This window comes from Populus trichocarpa, chromosome 9 (assembly GCF_000002775.5).
Source record: "Populus trichocarpa isolate Nisqually-1 chromosome 9, P.trichocarpa_v4.1, whole genome shotgun sequence".
NCBI classification, from domain to species: Eukaryota; Viridiplantae; Streptophyta; class Magnoliopsida; order Malpighiales; family Salicaceae; genus Populus; species Populus trichocarpa.
In genome coordinates this window covers 997,354-1,018,869 of record NC_037293.2, presented here as the reverse complement: position 1 = coordinate 1,018,869, position 21,516 = coordinate 997,354, and the positions used below count along the sequence as shown (strand labels likewise).

At 34.3% G+C, this 21,516-nt stretch overlaps 2 protein-coding genes across 5 annotated transcripts; both read left to right on the top strand.

The window, feature by feature from the left end:
• Positions 1 to 261: 261 nt before the first annotated feature.
• On the top strand, positions 262 to 1,225 carry LOC7496463 (uncharacterized protein At1g08160). Its single transcript, XM_002313512.4, has one exon. It carries the CDS (start codon positions 279 to 281, stop codon positions 993 to 995), a length of 717 nt encoding a protein of 238 aa, XP_002313548.4. The 5' UTR covers positions 262 to 278; the 3' UTR covers positions 996 to 1,225.
• Positions 1,226 to 9,842: 8,617 nt separating this feature from the next.
• Positions 9,843 to 15,838, top strand: LOC7496464 (uncharacterized). 4 transcript variants are annotated; one of them, XM_024608900.2, is made up of 8 exons: positions 9,845 to 10,041; positions 10,488 to 11,577; positions 11,986 to 12,104; positions 12,800 to 13,672; positions 13,764 to 14,073; positions 14,301 to 14,466; positions 15,060 to 15,165; positions 15,287 to 15,838. In XM_024608900.2, the coding sequence occupies exons 2-8, from the start codon at positions 10,771 to 10,773 to the stop codon at positions 15,402 to 15,404; spliced, it is 2,499 nt and encodes an 832-aa protein (XP_024464668.2). In that variant the 5' UTR covers positions 9,845 to 10,041; positions 10,488 to 10,770; the 3' UTR covers positions 15,405 to 15,838. The 4 variants fall into 4 exon arrangements, 3 of the variants coding, with proteins under 3 accessions (XP_024464668.2, XP_024464666.2, XP_024464667.2); XM_024608898.2 differs by having other exon boundaries at positions 12,761 to 13,672; XM_024608899.2 differs by lacking the exon at positions 9,845 to 10,041 and adding an exon at positions 10,130 to 10,322 and having other exon boundaries at positions 12,761 to 13,672.
• The last annotated feature ends 5,678 nt before the right edge of the window (positions 15,839 to 21,516 follow it).

Here is a 21,516-nt window from a genome sequence, read left to right as displayed (position 1 = left end):
TCTCTCTGGCATATTCTCTTTCTTAGCATATTCATATGCAGTAGACAGTGCATAAAGCAGCCTACACAGCCTGGTGCAAAGTGAATGAATCTTACAGCATTCAATCTGAAGAAAAGAACAATATTGGAACCGGATCAATCCCTCAGATGTTTTGAGTTACGTTCAAGAAATCTTAAAGAGGAGAAAAAGTGCTGTGATGACAATGAAAAAGGGCAAAGCCTAAATATTCTGAGATAATCTTTTTAGTTCAATAGTTGCAGCAGCTAGCAAGTCCTTCCATGCCAAAGCTAGTAGGGTTGCTTGTTGAGCAAAACATTCTCCACCTACTCATCCTCTATAAAACAACATCATTCACGTACGATTTGAACACAACAAAACCTGATCCTCTCAAAATGGCAAACTCAGCCCCGCCGCCACCAGCAGCCGGCCCATCACCAGCCTCGAAACTTGTTCGAATCATAGTTGTAGTCATACTAGCTTTAATTGTTCTTCTTGGTTTAGCAGTCCTCATCACTTGGCTAATAATCAAGCCCAAACAGCTTGTTTACAGGATTGATAGCGCGTCAGTCCACAATTTCAACCTCAAGAATAACCACCTCAATGCCACGTTTGATCTTCTCATAAAAGCTCATAATCCTAATAGCAGGATCTCCGTATACTATGATCCAATCGAAGTGTCCGTGGCATATGATGGTCAAACCATCGCGTTCAACACCCTCGAGCCATTCCATCAACCCCGTAGAAACGTGACTCGACTAGATGCTACACTTGTGGCTCGTGACGCGGCATTGTCAGGGGCTTTGTCCAGAGACTTGAGGGTTCAAAAAAGGTCAGGAAACATTGGATTGGATGTCAGAATCAAGGCAAGAATTCGGTTTAAGGTAGGAATATTCAAGCTGAAGCATCATACGTTAAGGATCTCATGCTCTCCAGTGAAAGTGCAAATGTCTTCATTAAAAAATTTCGAGACTGCTTCTTGTGATTTGGATTGGTAATTTGTGTCAATGCGGTGTTGGGGCTATTCCATACCTTTGCTACGTGTCTTTATTTTTTAAACTTTTCTTGACCCTTGGTAGTTGCTCGACCATTTTATTGTTCTTTTCTTTATTTTCTTGGATTGTTGTGTGAGATTAATTTTTATTTTTTTTTCTATTTAAAGGCTCAATGTGTGGATGTTGACGTCCAAGATGCATTTGTGATATCAATAATGATATTTGTTTGCCAAGTTCATATTCGCAGTGAGTGATGGTTGCATCAATGTTTGTGACAATTTCTTTTATCCAGTGTTGTTGTGCTTCACTTTCTTTTCATTTCTGTAATATGCAAGAGAGAACTCGAACTTCCAAGGACTCCTTTTTACTTCTTTTTTTCTTCTGAAATTAACTAATTTAGATCTTAAACGAGCAAGCAATGCTATTGAACAAAGTATACATTTATACTTGTCAGTCCCAATAATGAATAAACTCGATCCATATATTATATGGTAATCAGAATAAAACGAAAATTGCAACTAAAATTAAGGCCAGCTACTAGACAAATGGGCTATGGCTGTTGGAGGGGAGAGATGCCCTTTTCAGCACTGAACACACATGCCAATGTTGGAGCCTTGGAGGGGAGAGAGGCCCTTTTCAGAACTGAACACACATGCCAATGTTGTTGCATTGTTGGGAACAAAGGTACCAAGAAAGAGAGAGAGAGTAGTCAAGTGTAAAAAGAAGGGGAAGATATTGAACGTGATTGTTCCCTAGGGATGACTCTCACGCCAAGTGAAACAATTGCTTAAGAATATGAAAAACTACGTCCATAATTTAGTACTTCCAAGTAATTTATTCATTTAGTTGCGTTTATACGTTGCAGTTGATGTCTTGTTGCACCGAATCTGTCAACATATTATATGCTTGATGAGCTTGAGTTTTATGTGAATTAAATCTTGCAAGAAAAGGGGAGCCAAACACCAGTAAAACACAGGACAATCAAACACCAGCACATGAACAAAATTTGCAAGCCTTCATTAACAACCACCCACAAATACCAGCAACCCACACTCCCTCGCTTTCAAAAACCAACAAAACACCAGGACAACAGCCAACAATAGCCCTATCATCTCCTTCTCACAGCCAAGAACTGACCCTAACCTTTACTGCCTAGCCACCCTCCTTGCTCTTACCATTGAACCTGCCACCATCATCAACCTCTCTTTCACCCACAACCATCAAGTCTCCCTTTTGACCACACATACCCAACCAACAAATCACCCAAATAAAACCCATTACTGTCGTCTCCTTCTCCACGGATACCCACGACAGTAACCCCAACCACCCACAAATACCCACGGTTGCCACTCCCTCCAAGCCCGCGCCCATGACAGCACCGACCTCAGCCAATGATACAGACCAGCCACCACTCGAACCAACCCAGCTGTCCCACAACATAGCCGAACTAGCCACCACGCGAAACCAATAGCTCCTCAACATCCAAATCGACAAACCTAGCCTTCTCTCTCAATTGACCCAAAACTCCCCTCCTTCCAAACCCACGGTAACACAACCACCGAACCGACCAATACCCAATCAACCCACCAACAACAACCATAACAACCCATGATCCTCCCCTCTGAGCCATGATAACCAGAGCTGTGAACTGGTCTGACATCCACCACGAAATAAAACAGCCACGCCCATAGACCTGAATCGCCTCCCTCTCCCTCACCATCTAGCCACCATCCCTAACTCCAATAATAATAATAAAAAAATATACAAGGAAGAGGCAGTTAGGTTTGGGGAATCAAAATCACAGAAAGATTCAAGGATTTTCTCCCTAAAATTATGATTTCTTCGCCTTTTACAGGTCTTATATTTTGCCAATTGACCCAAAATTATGACTTTTTCTTTTTTATTATTAATAGTATGTTTATTTGAAAAATATAAACTCATCATGATATTTAAAACAATTACAAACAAAAAATAGTTTTTTGCTAATTTTTTTGGATCAAGAAATACATTTTTTTGTTACTAGATTTAAATTATTTGGATATTAATAGGTATTTATTTTGAGAAATTACAAAATATTTGTTAATACTAATTAAAAACTAGAATAAAAAGTTTTTTTTGTGTGTGTAAGAAATAGAAGATAAATACACATTCAAATATTTTACGTTATCTATTCTTTTCACTTGCTTATTTATTCTAGAGGCTAATTTTAATTGCTAAGCAATATAATTATTGTTATTATAAATATATCAAGCAAAGATAAGTTATTGGTCATCTATTCTTTTCACTTGCTTATTTATTCTAGAGGCTAATTTTAATTGCTAAGCAATATAATTATTGTTATTATAAATATATCAAGCAAAGATAAGTTATTGGAAGAGGAGCTTGAGCGGGTTGCACCATCTAGATGGAGGAGGAAAAGATTCCTGGTGGAGAAGAGGAAGATTCTCCTTTCTTGAAGATGATTTCAACAGTACCATAGGCTTTTTTGGTGAACTCAGGTTCTCTGGATTGTATAGGGACAGAGCTTTGATGCAACTTTTCATAATTTGTAATCCAAGAAGAAGGGAGTAACTTTTGTAAGTCCTCTTTCGGGATTTGCCTCGGGACATGAGTACAGGTAGCTCGTTGATTGGTATCAACTGTGATAAGCAAAGCATCATTGGTAATAGGGAGTACCAAATCAAAGGCATGATTTTGGACCCGGTAAGCCATTTGATAATGAAGAGTGGCTTGATAGGTGTCTAAAACTTGATCAGCACCAGTAATCTGTAGTTGGACTTTTAAAAAATTATGAAGTTGAGGATCGTCCAATGCCATATTGAAGTTGGGATAGAAAGTAACAACTACCGTACCACAATTGAGGGTGGTTTGAAGAGAACCAATGCATGCATGTTGATACTCTAGATATCTGGTATCTAGAAGAGGATATCTGGTATCTAGAAGAGCTAATCGGGCTGCAACAGGTAAACCTTTACGGCCATGGTAAGATAAGGCTAGCCTAATAGCACAAAAATGAATATGCGTGTAGCCTTGAGAAATCCATTGTCCTGGAAATTCAGTTGGAATTTCAAGAGTAACAAAGTGTTCCCGAGAAGTAGCAGGAATTTTATGTTGATCAAAAGAGGAAGCTTGAACATATTCTTTGGCCACACGGGAGGGTTGTTTGATGAGAGTTTTAATACTGCGGATAACAGATGGAGATTTTTTGGTAAAAGTATGATAAGGATTGACGAGAGGAAGATCTGTTTCAGAGATTTTTTGGGTATCATCTAAAAGACTAACCTCATAGAGATAGTCAAGTTTAGTGGATGTAGACTGTCGAATGGAAGGGGAAGGAGGAAGATGAAAAGAGGAAGAAAAAGTTAAAAGAGAAGAGGGATGAGGTGAAGACGGCGAGGAGGAAGTCATGGTCACCCACAAACCAAAAGGGGCTCTGATACCACTATAGTCAGACAGAAACCCTGACAGAGTTGCTTAACACGGCCATTCTTAGGCATTCAACAGCTACTCACTGGGGTTATGTCTTATTGAATGATAACAAAGTCCTCTAGGTTTTTTGAATGTAAAGAGGTTGAAGAACAGAGAATTTAGAAAAACAAGTTCTTTTTATTGAAGAGGCTTCTCCTTTGAGGTCGACCCTCCTAAGGTTCTGCCTTTTAATATTACACACAACCTCTATTTATACTGGTTTTGAGGCTTTTGCTTACATCATCCCTTACATCATAAAGTACTGGAGCACACTTAATAATACACCCTTATAATACAAACGACAAACTAGTACAATACTAATTTCAACCGACAACAGGCTCATGATCTGGAGAGAGATTCTGATCTGATAGGTTGTCCGGATCACGAATAGCTTGGAGTTGTAGGGCTAACACATACTCATCGTCGGCAAGCATTTCCATCTCATGTGGTTCCAAAAGCCTTGGTATGCCCAGAATTATCTGCTTGAGTTTTTTGTTTTTGTATTGGATTTGCAAGTCATGGAGATGAGCAGAGTATAGAGGGTCATACAAGTCATAGTCCATTTCTTCATCAGGATCTGTTCCCTTGGGCCATACTTCATCTGGAATAATGTTGTTCTTGAGACACACTGTTTTTTGCAAGGTCCGGAGTTCTGGGAGGTTATCTAGGGGGCTTTCATAGAGGGAATATGTATGAGTTTTGTAGATTGCAGCTTGTGGAAAACTCATAACCAGATTGTCTGTAGAAGCTTGAAAGGGCCTGTGGAATGTAAAAATAGAGAACAAATGAGCAAAAGCTTGCTTAACAGACTTGTTACAACTCAGGCTGCGATGTACTTCAATCCAACAGGTTTGTGGATGTGGGAATGTGGATTTTTCCTGTTGGAGAAGAGAGATCCACTGTGTGGGGTTGTGGAACTAAGTGAGGAATTTAAGGGTGCAGTACCAAGAGTCTGCCGGCCAGGAAGTCCGATGAAATCGAGAGAGAAAGTAATCAATGGGGAACTCAATAGCAATATGGTATAGGTGACAGAGATACCATAAGAAAAAGTAGAGTTCTTTGGGGAACAAGTCGGAAGGTTAATTTTGATAAATACACATTCAAATATTTTACGTCATCTATTCTTTTCACTTGCTTATTTATTCTAGAGGCTAATTTTGATTGCTAAGCAATATAATTATTGTTATTATAAATATATCAAGCAAAGATAAGTTATTTATTTTAAATTTTAGAGGAAAATTATTTTAATTTTTTATTGAGGTAATTAAAATAAATAATCATGAGGTAAAAATGTTTTTCTCGTGTAAAAAGTCCTTTTCATAATTAATGGGTTTTTATTTTGATGGAAAAATATTTTTTTATTAATAACATGTTTATTTGAAAAAGAGTTTAAGAAATCAAAATAAATATATGTAAAAACCCAAATAATTTGAATTTAATAAGAAATATATTTTTTCAGCCAAAATTTTATTTTTATTATTTTTTAATTTCTATGTAATTTTAAAAGAATTGTTTTTTGTCAAAAGCATACTTATGACATAAAAACTTATGATGACATGTAAAACAATTAAAAAAACAAAAAATAGCTTTTCACTTATTTTCATGGGATTGTATAAAAAAATAAAAAAATAATAAATTGATGTAAATAATATAAAAAAATATGATAATAAAATATATATTGTATTGTCATTGAATATATATGATAATGTTTAAAAAAACACATTAGTTTCACTTATAATAATAAATAAATAAATAAAAGAAGTTGATATTATAATAAGAAAATATTAGGAAAAAGAGCTCAACTGTGTTTTTTAAAAGTCTGAGATAATTGAAAGAATATATATTGAGGGCCAAGACGTCCACGTCGGCCAACGACCAGAGCCACGCACTTGAGTTGTGGAGCCTAGGCTAGTTTTATTTTAATAGGTAGAGGATTACATGTCGTCTACCGTAACAACGAGGCGTTGTTGCTGTAATCATTTTCGGTCACCGAAATGGCTTTGGTGGTTAAAAAATTGAAATCCAAGTTTTAACTTTTAAGACTCTAAACACCGAAATTTAATAAAAAAGAAGAAATTTATTTTTTCAAATTAAAAACACATTTTATTCCATCTAAAAACTCAAATTAGAATCAAATTTTTAAAAATCATGAGGCTCGATCTTTTTTTTTCTTGCATCACTGAAGTTTAGAACCACTTCAATTATGTTATTCTCTCATGGATAAATCAACAAACAAAAAAAACCAAAGTTATTAGGAGCTAAAAAAATTAAAAAAAAAACATCTTATGGATTTTCAAATTAAAAAACATGTTTTAATTAATCTAAAAACTCAAATTAAAATTAAATATTTTAAAATTACAAAGCTCGATTTTTTTTCCTTGCATCGCGAAGTTTAAAACCACTTTTATCGTGTTATTATCTCGAAGATAAATCAACTTTCATTGGCAGCTGAAAATGATCATCTAAAAGCTTTCCTTGCATCGCGAAGTTTAGAACTTACAAGGCTTGATATTTCAATGCTCGCCCAACCTTTCATAACCAAAGTTTACAAAGCCTTGTAATTAAATATTTTAAAATTACAAGGCTTGATTTTTTTTTTCCTTGCATCGCGAAGTTTAGAACCACTTTCATTGTGTTATTATCTCGAAGATAAATCCTTTAAAAGCTTTCTTTTTTTAAAAATTTTTTGGGTAACTTTCCCTAAATGTAACATGACAAAAATAAAATTATAATAAAAATATAATTAGCTAAAAGAACTAGGATTAATTATAAAAAAATAAAATGGTAGTTTTACGCGCCTTTTTGGGAAAAGCGCTCTTGTTCTTGCATCAATTTCAGTCCTTGATCTATCAATAATTGTTTTTTACAATAAGCTAAAACGAATTGTTTTCAAATTGGCTACCAATTTGATGTTGGAATATCAAATGACATATAAGGCCAGTGATAGGGAAAAAAAAAAGGAGAAAAGTTATCAGCATATAAATTGATGAAAGATGTAATTGAGAGGTCTAAATTGAAATAGAAATAGAAATAAAGTTCAGTGATCAAAATAAACAAAAACAAAAAACATAGGGACTAAGGCTGGGGAAATTGGTTATGAAAGGTTGGGCGAGCATTGAAATATGAGAGCTGCCACATGCTATCAACAATGTTAGTCCTTTTTTGGTTTTTGTTTGCTTTTTTATGTAATTTAATTTATTGTTAAAATTTTTATTTTTATTTTAATCCATACACGTGGGGCTTACCTAGGTCTTGATTTGGTCAACTAATGCTTCATAATCAATCTAATAGAAAAAATAGATGGGATGTTTCAAGTAACAAAAAATTAAAAATAAAGGATTCAATTTGACTAAATTGTTTGTAAAGAGTTTAAATTGACCAAATTTCAATAATAGAGGGACTATTAATTGAACCCTTCAAAATGTAACAGAATGATCAAATTTCAAAAGGATGAAAGTTGCAAGAGATCAATTCACTTTTTTTTTTTTCTAGTGGAAGAATCAATTATCAAATGATTTAAATTTCAGAGAAGGTTTCACCCATTTGGCACGTATGAAAAATTTAAAATGTATAATACTACTATTTCAACTTAAAAACTTGAGAACATCTCTTATAATTTTATATTAATTTTTTAATATATTTTTTTAAAATAAAAGTTGTTTGAATTTGAATTTATAATTTTAATTAAAAAAATAAAAAAAATAAAATTTAAATTTATGATAATAATCACAAAAATTCTAATATTATATTAAAATAGTATCTCAATTCAAAAAAATAAATTATATCACGAGTGATTAATTAACTTAACTTCAAGTGAATTACATGTAAATTCAAGTTAATATTTGAAATTATAGTAATAATTATTTTTTAAAGTATTTTTGTTTAAAAATATATTTTTTAATTTTAAAATTTTATTTTTAATATTAGTATATAAAAAAATTTAAATTAAAAAAATAATTTAAAATAAAATTTTTAAAAAAATTTCAAAAACATTTTTTTTCTTATAAAAAAGGACACACTCCAGCCTCCGTTAATAATCAACGTTGTGTTCTTTTCAAAAACACGTGCAATCAAACCACCAACAAAAATTAATCAAAACTCTCCCGATGAATATATACTCCACTCAGAGTAGTAGGTTCCTTTGGAAAAGATTTTTTTTTTAAAAAAGGCAATATGACGTCACTCTTTTGAATTGCAGCTCAAACGGTTATTTGGCGGCACGTGTAACTAAACTAAGCTAAACTAACAAAAATCCCTCCCATTTTAAAATTCTTACCCTTCCCCAACAACCAAACGCGAAAACGTTGGAAACGGCGCCGTTAGTGTGGTAGGTAAAAATCAAACCTTGAATTCGGTGTCGTTTAGTACCTGTCTCCCAGCTTCAATTCACTTCCCGTTGCATTCAAGATTTGCAATTCTCCGAAAACACCCTCGTCATGAAAGAGATACTTACCACGTGGCGAGTCTTGGTTGCTCGGAAAATTTAAATACTTTAACGTTACGGCAAGAGTTATGGGCATAATATGTGAAACCATGACGTGTCCACCTTCCCATTTATTAGGGTAGACTACATTTTTTATCGTCCACCTTCCCATTTATTAGGGTAAACTATATTTTTATCCTTATAAATTAATCAATGTAACATTTCTACCCCACAAATTAACATTTCTCATATAACCCTATTTGTTTTAAAAGATTTAATTTTCCCGTTGTAGCTTACTACTAAATAACTATTTTTTTTTCATATATTTTTCATTATTTTTTATCGCATTTCTTTCATATTCCCTCTCAAATCACCAAACTTAGGAAACATTCAAGAAAGAAATAAAGAATTTATAAACAAAGTCTGGGATAAATAACTTAATCTATCTTTAAACAATTAATCAATTTTTTAATATATTCTTATATTTTTATAATTATATATATATATATTATATTTTTATATAGTATTCAATTCTTTAATATGCTCTTTAGTCAAGTTTTTTCACCTAAGAAAATTATATTATTTATTTCAAAATTTATCTTGAGTTGTATAAAGATATAATTTAAAATTCTGAAAATAAAACCTCTTAAAAATTGATTTATATATTCATTAGTAATAAAATGTGAGTTATGTGAATAGTAAATGATTTTTCACTCAAGAAAAAAACAAATAACTATCATAAAATTTATATTGTTTGCTTGTTTGTTTCTATAAAATCAATCATTTAAAAAATAGGTTATTCAAAATCAAAGGTGCCATTGAACTTCTTAGAAACTAGAGGGCTAACATTTAGAAATGTTGAAAACTATAGGATCAGAGTCGAAATATTGATAAATATATAAGGACTAAACTGAAGTTGTACCTATTTGTTATGGCGACTTGTCTGCAATAAAGATAAATCTTCCTTCCTTCCTTCCTGTCTTCCTTCCTCCCTCTAAAATAACAAAACAAAAACGAAAAACTCTTCGTTTGTTTCTCTCTCTCCCCTCTCTCGCTGAGTCTAAGTCAGTCCTTTTCGCTACGGTTTCGTTTCCTTTACTTCGAAATTAGCAGAGCTTCAGTCTCACGCTTATAGGAATCGAGCCATGTATATAAACGGTGCGTCGTTTCTGTTATTTTCGGCGTTTTGTATTTTTTTTTCACTGGATTTATTGGTTTCTGATATGGAAATGGTGATGCTGATTTATTAAAATAATGGAAAACTAGAGTAGTCTTATGAATCTGTTGTGTTTTGACTTTTCTTTTGAAAGAATGGAAAATGTGAAGGATGGATTTTCTATTGCTTGTATTTTCCTGCGTTTTCTCGGCGACCAAGCGGAGGAATTAGGAATTGAGTAGATTCTTTGGAATCTGTTCTTGTTGGATTCAGATGAGTGAAGGTTACTATAATTGAAACAATAGATGCATCAAGTTCTTGAGTTTTCTTATGTATTTAGAAATTGAATGAATTTTTTTTAATAGGAGTAATTTTGAGTTTTATTAGATTTACAAATTTCTGAGAATACCGTGATTGACATGTTTCGTTTTTTTCAATTTTGATGCAGAGGAAGAGTTGCGTCTGTGATGAGTTGAGGGGAGAAGATTGGATGATTTAATACGGAGGCCATATGATATTTACATTACATTGTATTCATTTGGCTTTGTGCCAATGGTGATGAGGAAGAAATGAATTTAAGGGTTGTTGATAAAATTTTGATTTATGCACTGATCTAATTTTGGAAGTGATCACCTGCTTGTATTTATTGTAAATCGATGCGCTTTTTTTCGTCAACGCATTTTAAGCAGATGTGTTGATAGGTTTTGTTTTTCAATTTGGAGTTCGGACTTATGGCTGTTGCTAGTGTACACAATGTTTCTGTGCTTGATTCTTCTTTCCTTAGGGAATCTCAATCAGAGGCAGTGAGAAGATGGGGTGATGATGGGAGGGCAAGCAACCAGACATCGTCACACCTGCAAACAGAGAGGGAGCTTGAGGATGAGCATGTGGTGAGTCATGTCCAGGGGAGGGTTACTGATAGATTGGTCCAATGTCAGAGTGACGGATCGAGTACTGATCTATTGAGGGTGGATGCATCTGATAGCCACAGCAATGACCAAAGTGGGTCTTCAGAGGGTGGGAGTGCTGGGGAGAGTGAGTGTGGACAATGGCCCCCATCTCCAATTGGATTGGAGAATGGACAGGAGGATTCTTCTGATCTAGGAGCGGTTGAAAGGGTGAGGGTAAGGCAGATTTTTCAGGAATGGATGGATTGTGGTGCAAGGGAATGTACATCCAGCATTTCCCAAAGGAACAGTGGTTCTAGAGCAGAATGGCTTGGTGAAACTGAGCAGGAAAGGGTAAGAATTATAAGGGAGTGGGTACAAATGAACAGCCGGCAGAGAGGTGCTTGTGTTGATCGCAGAGAAGAAAAAGGTGCTGAAGTTGCTGGTCAAATTGAACAAGTTCTTGATGGATTGGTTGTTAACCACAATGAAGGCCGAACTGAGCATACTCGGAGGGGTATTCGCAGATTGTGTGGCAGACAGGCTTTGCTTGATATGCTTAAGAAGGCTGAGAGAGAAAGGCAAAGTGAGCTTCAAGGTTTGTTGGAGCATCGCGCTGTAACAAAATTTGCTCATCGAAACCGCATTCAGGTTAGCTGCTATCAAATCTTGACATTTTCAATATGTATGAATCTTGTTTATATATTATTTGATTGCATACTATCCATTAATGTTAACAACACAATGTATAATCCATAATGGTGCAAGTTGCACTAGGATGAAGGCATTTGAGGTTTAAAAATTTACTGGTTACACACGAGGATTGTTCCATAAATCAATGATCATATGAGATTCTGGGTTTTGAGCAGTTATTTACCAGAGGCTGATTGAAAGCTTGCATATGATTCATATTTTCCATTGTGAATCATTTTTTCTTGGTAAAGTCAAGCACTTGTGGTAAACATATGGATATTTAGCCATTGATGTGCTTGCTTGTGAATTATTTGACATGTTTTCTAGCATTTCTAATATGATTGCTGTGGATCATTTGTTTTGCAGTCATTACTTCGAGGCAGTTTCTTGCGAAATGACAGAATTGTTGAAGATGAGAGACCCACATCCACAGCAGCAAGCGAATTGGGTTTATTGAGGCAAAGACATACGGTATCTGATCTCAGGTATTGGATCTGCATGCTGTATCTTCCTCCCTAACTCCCTCTTTCTAAGGAATCTAATGCTTTTGTAACCTTTTTCTTATGGTACTAATTGGGTTTTTCTAAGCGGAGCCTGGTTACTTCATTTTATTGTTCCAAACAAGCGAACCATAAATTATTCTAATTGGTAATATTAATCTGAATACCTCCAAAGCATAGATCTACTTGCACTTTAATGCCACTTCACGCCCTAAATTTAGGATGTATTTGAATTGTATTTTCTTTCATTTTCCTTTTCTTTGATTGGGAGGATTTCTAATCCTTTATTCTGAAATATTCTTTCTTCCCCATATCATTGAATTCTTTTACCATCCAGAATAAAAAGGAAAGCATGTTTATTATTTAGGGTTCTGTATTTGATTGTAAGAATGTGTTTCTGAATTCAATACTGCTGCTGTGAACTCAGTATTGAGTGGTACTGTGCTCTTTCATGCTTTAGTATTTAGGGTTTTCTCCATATTATGTTTGGCCTTGTCAATTCTATGTGCTGATTGTGTTTTGTGTCACCATGTTATCGCTTTTTTTTTTTTAATTTCTACTGCACAATTCTGGAGAGATTTTAAACTAGTAAATTAGTGCTTTTTGTTAACAATGCTGTGTGAACTGTTGGTTTTATGTAGGGAAGGATTTTTCTCAAGATTTGACCATTCTGTTTGCAGACAACTAAGCAGAAATGTCAACGATACCTCATCTAACATTGACGTTAATGGTAATAGAAGTGAACAAATCAAAGCAAAAAACTCACAACAGGTCATAAATGAATTTTATGAACAAACTGAGTCAAATTCTGAGGAAAATGGTAGCCTTGGGTTAATGGATAGTAGAACTGATATAGAAGATAACAATGTTGATGATGCAAGTTGGCAAGAAATTACTGCTCATTTAGAAGAGGGGCCAAGACAAGTTTCAGACTCTAATGCGAGAGACAGGCAACAGTTAGCCAACATTGCATTTGTTGAAAGGAGGGATGGTACTAGAGAAGAGGCTAATGGAAACCAGCGGGAAGGTACTAATGGCGAATCATCCCAAGAAACTATGGGAAATGAAGTTGAGGAGAACAAGCAGCTGCTATCAACAAGGGAAGTATTTTCTCAGCAATCCGAGGTAGATAGAGGGGGAAGTGCTGTCTCCTTGTTATCCAATCATTTGAGTGATTTGGAAGCCACTGTAAATGAAGATGTAAATTGGCATGAATCTGCTGAACCATTAGAACAGTGGCAGAACCAACTCCTGGAAAGTGAAGGGCAGCACTTGTTTGGAGCTAGTCGAGCATCTGGAGAATGGGCAGATGGGGTTCAAGATAACATTGATGGACGTCAACATGAAACTGCTGCTAATGAATGGTTGGAAAATGTAGATAGAGAAGGGGCCTCTGAAGTTTGGCTTGAGGATGGTGGTTTTCAAGAGACTCTGCAAAGTTGGCTAACAGAGCCTTCTGACCAGGAAGCTATATCAGTTGGTAGGATGGATCCATTTTATTTTTCTGATGATGACAATGTATACAGTATGGAGCTCAGGGAACTCTTGAGCAGGTATGAAGCTCAAGACTGAAGGGCCCATTCCATTCTTTTTGCCGTTTTAGGTCATCAAATTATTTATGGAAGTTTTTTATTCTTGTGGTAGGAGAAGCGTCTCTACACTTCTTCGCAGTGGTTTCCGTGAGAGTCTTGACCAATTGGTACGCTCATATGTTGAAAGGCAAAGCCATACTCCCCTAGAATGGGAACTGCAAGAAACATCAGCTATCCCCGCATCAGCAGAACAAGATCTGGAGCAGCAGACTGTGGATCAGAATGAGAGTCAGGGGAATGCTGTTCAGAGTCCTTCACTTGCTCTACCTTCCCCAACTATACCCCCTGTAGAGCAGCTCTGGGATCAGGAGTCACACCATTATACTTGGCCACAGCATGACATGCATCTGCGCTTTGGAATTGTGCGTTCACTCATCCTAAGTGATTCTTGGAACTGTTGTTTACATCATTGCCACTAAAAACTACATTTGAATGTTTGCTTCTCTTGGTGAATATTTTTTAATAGCTTATTAGGGGCAGGTAAAATACCTTTTGATAACTTCTACTAACTAATAGGGTTGGTCATGATGTGTTCACATTAATATAAAAAATATATATTCAACTGAAACATTGATTTGATTTGATACAGGAATGGGACATCATAAATGATCTAAGGATTGACATGGCTAGGCTCCAACAAAGAATGAATAACATGCAGGGGATGCTGGAAGCCTGCATGGACATGCAGCTCGAGCTGCAACGGTCAATACAGCAAGAAGTTTCAGCTGCCCTGAATCGCTCTTCTGATTCACCAGGTGTGTTCCATTTTCAGAACGATTCTGTTTCTGCTCTTTTTCTTGGTTGGCCAATCATGATATGTGCAAGGCAATTCTTAGGGAAATAGCTTCAGTTTGTGGTCCAGCCTGTATAGATATTTTTTCTTCTAGTGAGGGCCACACATATCATTTCTCTTAAGTCAGCTTTAGGAAGAAAATAGTTTTCTGCATGCCATTACTTTCTGAACAAAAAAGTCTTATTTGGACTGGTTTACTACCAATGCTGAGGGGAAAATGTTATTTTTAGTAATATGCATGTAACAGAAGGATCTGATTTCAAATGAAACATAATTGAGGGAGGTCAAACCTCGAAATGGAAGTTGAGAGACTGATTCTCAAATGACTGGAAGTTTAGGGAAGTTTTAACCTTTTGGCCATTTTTTAATGTTTTCCAGTTGGAATTGAAACACTTCTCAATGTTAATTTTTTATTGGATATGTTTCTCAGAAATTGTACGCACGCGACTATAACCTTTTCTTTAGTTAGATTTTTTCTCCTCTCTTGTACTTTGTCGTATCATTTTATTTGTTCCTTCCGGGGTTGACCATAAAAATACCATTATTTTATTGCAGGTGTGTGTGAGAATAGTGTTCCGGAGGATAGATCTAAATGGGATCATGTGAGGAAAGGAATTTGCTGCATATGTTGTGATGGCAGTATTGATTCTCTACTGTACAGGTAAATTTAAGTGGAACCGTACAAGTTTCTGACATTGATGGGCCAGATAAGAATAGGACTTGTTGCATATTTATCTAATCTTGCATTTCCCCCCTTTCTTTTGGCTATCTTTTTGTTACAGGTGTGGGCACATGTGCACATGTTCGAAATGTGCTCATGAGTTGGTCCGAAGCGGGGAGAAATGTCCAATGTGTAGGGCACCTGTAATTGAGGTTATCCATGCCTACTCTATCTTATAATTTGATGGTTGAGAAACTAGAGGACAAAGTAGAAAGAATTTGGTATGTTTGGTTTAACAATGCATGATTCGGGGTGTTTGGTGTCGTGGTTGACCATGATTTTCAAAACTTTTGAATTTGTTTTTGCCTCGAAATAATTTTTTTTTGTGTTTTTGAAACGTACTGATATACTGATGTCAAAAATAAATTTAAAAAATAAAAATAAAAAAAGCATTATTTTCATGTGTTTTTCAAGTGAAAAACATTTTAAAAAGTAACCTTTACCATTGATCCAAACACCCCCAAGTCTTGCCTCTGGATCCCCCACCAGGTATTTATTATTTCCTGGTTTTTTTTCCTCATGATTTTGATAATTCGATTGTATGATTGAGATAACAACTTGGCTTCTTTGATTCATTATTTAAATGTGAATAAAAAAATATTGAGTGGAAGAATGTGTAGGTGTCAATGTGTTTAGATAACCATTTCTTTTTCCCGGATGCCGAGTGGATTACCGCCCTCATTTCCTTGATTCCAAAAAACTCTCAAATTGATGATACTTCGTGTTTAACAGTGCGCGCTGGGACACTTTCCTGTAAGGATATTTGGTACCACTCCGCATGATTGAGTGTTTTTTTTTTTCCTTTGGCGAAAGCATGATTGCATTGATATCTTGCATCTTTTTGAATTGTACGTACCCCCACCTTGGGGCTCAATGATCAGCAGAAAGTGAGATGGAAAAAGTTTTAGCCTTATTGTTTGACAAGAGTATTGATGGAAATGCAATGTTTTATTGGGATATTGCCTAGATCTTTGACTGGGATTTTCTAACTAGAATTGACTTCGGGCATTTCTTGCTGCTATCGTAATTTGAAAATTATCTTTCGGCTGATCAAGCTAACATCCTCACTTGAGTGCTGGATTTTGGAGTCATCTCCTCTGGTTGCTTTCAAAGATACTTTCCGAAGGGCCAGAAACTACCATCATAGCGTGTAGTAGATTAGTAATTGTAGCTTTACCCCAACATTTTTGGAGACAGCTAAGGATTACTAGACCTGAACCTTAATCTTGCTTCTCGAAGAACTTAAGATTCTAGCAATAGAGGTCTCCTATTTGAATTTAGCATGTGAAATCGATGGGGTGGAATTTTTTTATTTTTTTTAATGTAGTACTACAAATCTAGTATTTATTTTTTATAATTCTATTTAATTTAAACCGTGGTTTGATTTATATTGAAGCGTTCTTTAACATTTTATCCATCAATAATATCCCATTTAGGTTTTTCCGAGCATTATGGAGCGATCAAGGGGGGTTTGATTAGTTAGAAGGGCCCTTGAATAATGGAGTGTCAGCTCAAGCAAAGGACATTACTGGTGGGAACATTACTGGTGGGAAGAAGATGTTAAAAATGTTTTTTTGACACGATATAAAATATATAATATAAATTTGGATTGTAAAATTATAAAATTACAAGTAAAATATTTTAACTAATATATTGACAATTCTAATTAAGTAGTAAATAATAATATAACATAATTAAAATAAAAATAAAATAAATAATATAAATGTTCAAACACTTTAAAATATATAATTCAAATGATTAATTGATTCAAAATATTAAATTATTTTTAATAAGTGTTTTAATTCATTAGCTAAATCCTAAATGTATTGATTGAAATTAAAAAAAATTGTCTCCACAAGATTAGCTATCATTTCAAAAACAATTTTTTTTGTTCATTTTGGTTTTTATCAATGTATAAGTTATGTGCATGCTATATTTCAAGAACATCAATAAAATCCTCCTTTGATACTGAAATTATAAGAATAATAAACATAAAAGATTATAAAATCCTTGCTAGTACTCATTGTAACCCAATTTGATGCTTGTGCTTTGCAAGTTGCAAAAGGATACCAATTTGTTTTTGAAATATTAACTACACAAGATTAAATTAAAACCAAAGCAATTTAATTAAACTATGTAAGAGTAAAATACTCGTCTCAACTGTGGACCACATAAAATCCTTTTTACTGCTTTGACCGCGTTGGCCTCCTTTAAAAACCACACCCTCCTTCTCCTCCTCTCTTGCATTCATGAGTTTGAGGTTTTATTTTACTCCTCCTCTCATGACTTCCATTTCCACCACCCCAAAATTCTCCATCTCTCAAATCGCCCTTAACAAATTTCTTTTCTCTTCAAATACCACAAAACTCTCTTTTCCTCCTTCAATTTCCTTCCCTTCCACTTCCCTCCTGGAAACCAAAACAATCACCTCCTCACTACCCTCCTCTTCCCCTCCCTCCCCGCCTCTCACCCGCCTTGTCTATGTCCCCAACAAAATCCTAGACCCCAATTAGCGTTGCAGGTGCTAGCAGTGCTAGGGTTGAGAATGTGAGATTTAGGCAAAAGATAAAAGGGAGGGGAGTGGACAAAATGCAAAGTTGGGACTCGAGACTGAGAGTCAATAAATTTTGTAATTTTTATCAAGCTTGTAAACTCGGTTTGAGGTTTGAGTTGACCGAGTTGATATTACATATTATAAGTTAATTTGTAAAATTGTAAAATTGTAAGATTTTACGAAATGAACTTTTGATTTTGACAATATTGACTGACGCAAAAGACGAGAACGTGTTTGCCGAGCTGTACCACCTATGATGAGAAAATGATTTTAGATTCATTCCCAGGGCGTTGTAGAGTCGTCCAGTGCCCCGTAATCACTAGTTGCTTAAGAAGTATTGGTATCATTAGTTAAGGGTAATTGTGGAGGATCCTTTAAGATTCTGTGTAGTCTCATGTTTTACTTTAATTAGTTAGGAAGTCAACACACCATAATTCTGGCACGAGTTTTATCGAAAAACCTCCCTTGAAATTTTGAAAAAAAAAGAAAAAAAAGCATATTCAGACTATAAGAGAGTAACCTGGAAATGGAAAACATTAATAAAACTTAAATTTCAACATGAACCTTGCATGTAGTTAACAGAGCACCAAGTTGCGTTTTTGGAAACCTTTCATTTGAAAGTTGAGTCCAAATTTCATATTTAAAATGGATAGAATGGTTTAGAATTAAAATTTAATTACTTGAATTTTTTTTTATATAAAAAAACCACAGTTACGATCTCAACACCAACTCACTTATTTTCTTACTTAAAATAACAAATAACTTAATAAAGATACATAAATTCATCACTTCTTCTCCAAAATATGTTCCCAACACAAAGATTTATAAACTAAATTCTATTTAATAAAATCAGATTCAATTTAACTGAAGAATTGGTTACTAATTTTTTAGGGAAACCAATGAAAATGAATTATAAAAACGAAAAACTAAAACAGAAAAAAAAAGAGGAAAAAAAGAAGTACCGGGCAAGGTATGCTGAGCCCCTACTTGTGGGTCTGGATATATAGCCCGCACTCCAGGCCTGATTTCAGCAGCTAAGGAAGGCAGACAAAAGCCCAAGTGTTCTATATATATATATATATATATGAAACATGATAATGGCTAAACAATTTAAGAATAGAAATTGGGTTAGAACTTAGAAAAAAATATAAAAAAACACATCAAGTATTTTCTTTTTGATATTTGCTATATTTGAAATTAAAATGAGTATTCTTTTGGAAATAAAGAAAAAACTAAAATTAAAAAGTGTTTTGAACAATGCTAATTATTATAGTTATAGACTTATCTTCACTATATATTGTAACAATAAAATTATGATTTTTCTCTTCTCACCAAAAACATTTGGCTTCCTTACAAGGGATACTAGGGTCTTTTCATATTTTTTACACAATAAAATTAATAACTTATCCTTAAAAACAAAATATATTGAATTAGAATATACCGGTTGTTTAGACTTTTTATTTTTTTAAGCACAATAAAATTACAATATTTTTCTTAAAATAAAAAAACTTTAACTAGAGTTCATCATTTTCTCCTATTTTTTTTTTGTTATTATCAAGTTGAATATGGTGAGCTTTTGTAATTTAATGAATATAAATATTATTAAGAAAAGGTGGTTGACATATAGCTTGACACCGCACCATTCAGACGGCTCGTGTAAAGTGATTTGGTGGCCAAATGGTGGCTTCCAGAGCGATGTTCGAATAGTCTCGACAGCCTCTGTATTCCTGGCTGGCGCGTGTGTTGTACGAACATTTAGTTTGTTACCGATAACCTTTTTGTTTCTTTCTCTCTCCTCCTTGATTTTAGTGTCTAAACTATAAATTTTCAAAGTAGCTTTTCAATTTTTTTTTCCTTCAGATTTAGTCTTTATTCTTTTTTTGTACATATTATTTTGATTACTATTTGTTTTATTTGAAATGATTTATAGATTTGATTTTTTTTCAATTTCATCATCCTTTATTTTTTTTATGTGTCATATTTGACTCTCATTTTTTTGAATCATTTGCTTAATTTTTTTTTTAAATTTCATCCCTTGGCATTTAATTTAATTTAATTTAATTATGTTAAATTTGATTTTTATTTTTTTGATTGCTATTTATATTATGTTGGCGACTTTTTTAGATTTAAATATCATTTCTGATTTCATCTTTCAACATTAAATTGGTTGGAAAATGAGTTTCTTAATTGAATCCGAGTTTATGATTTCATGGGTTGTGAGTTTGGGAGATTAACCTAGATTTATGAGATTTGCCTGATGTTGCTTAGTTTTTTTATTTTATCTCAATGGTCTTTTTGAATTTGGAAATCATGCCATCCATACACACTTCAATTTCTTTATGCATCATGTCATGGAATAGAGTTACCATTGCCCTTTGATAAGTGGCCCCAATGTTTTTCAGTCTGAATGACATCACTTTAAAGCAAAAAGTTCCCCACAAAGTAGCAAGGATTATCTTTTCTTTATCTTTGTTGGCCATTTTGATCTGGTTGTACCTAGAGAAACTGTCCATGAATAAGTATGTTAAGCTGCGCACTGCATTATCAATTGGGACATCAATGTGTGGCAAAGAAAAGTTGTCTTTCGAGCTTGCTTTATTTAAATGCCTATAGTCTACATATACTCTGATTTTGTCTTTTTTTTAGGAACTACTACTATATTAGATACCCATTGTGGGTGCCTAACCACCTCCAAAAAACCAGTATCTCATTGCTTTTCTATATTGGCTTTCACCTTGAGCACCATATCCAGACAAGTTCTTCGTAGTTTCTGTTTCACAAGTATACTTTCTTTATTTAATGGAACCTTATGTACTATAATGTTAGTATCTAAACCGAGCATATCTTTGTAGGACTAAGCAAACACATCAATATACTCGTATAGCAGTAAGATCAAGTTTTCTTTTTCACTAGCAGTGATTTAAGTCTTTATTTAAATTCTTTTTCATCCTGCCTCGTACCAACATTAATTATCTCTAACTTTTTTTTTGCTGGTTTCCAAGCTCGCTCTGATTGTTCTATTAGCTTAGTGAATTCTTTTACATCATTATCTTTCCATTCATTTTCTTCCATTGCAATTGTGTACTCATCAAAATTTGGCCATTCATTCTCAATGTAATGTGCTCATGATTTTATGGATGATTTGCTTTCAGATTCCCTAAAAGCGAAAGGTGTTTTAATATAAGTGTGTATTTTGCAATGATAAAGATACAAAAAAAAAAACAAAAATGCATGATCTCATTGATAAAAGAAAGGCTCAACTACAATGAAAACTATATGTTGACATCTTGAGCCAAGATTGCCAATCTTAGTATGAAAGCAAGGACAAACATAGAAAAACACATAAAGCACACTAGAACAACATTGTCATTTAATTTTTGAAGACTATAAGAGCCTCTTCGGTCACCTAATTTTGGAACCTTTCACCATTTGCCAGCTTTTGTGCGAAGGTCTTTGCGAGCGTTTCTTCTACAATGTGGACAGTTAGTTGCAGTAGCAACTTTTCTCCTTCCACAACATTTTCTTTCTCAGTACATCTCTTGACCTTATTGTCATTGTGTTTCAATGTGTTGATGTCCATAGCAGCAAGCCTTGTGTTTCAGAGTGCATTATATAAGTAGCTTTTGGGAATGATACATGGATTGGGGGGATGCCAATCTCCTTTTCTTTCAATTCCCTTCCTTTCAGTCTGGCCAACTTTTTTTCTCATTTGATATCAACAACTCTTTTATAGTCTT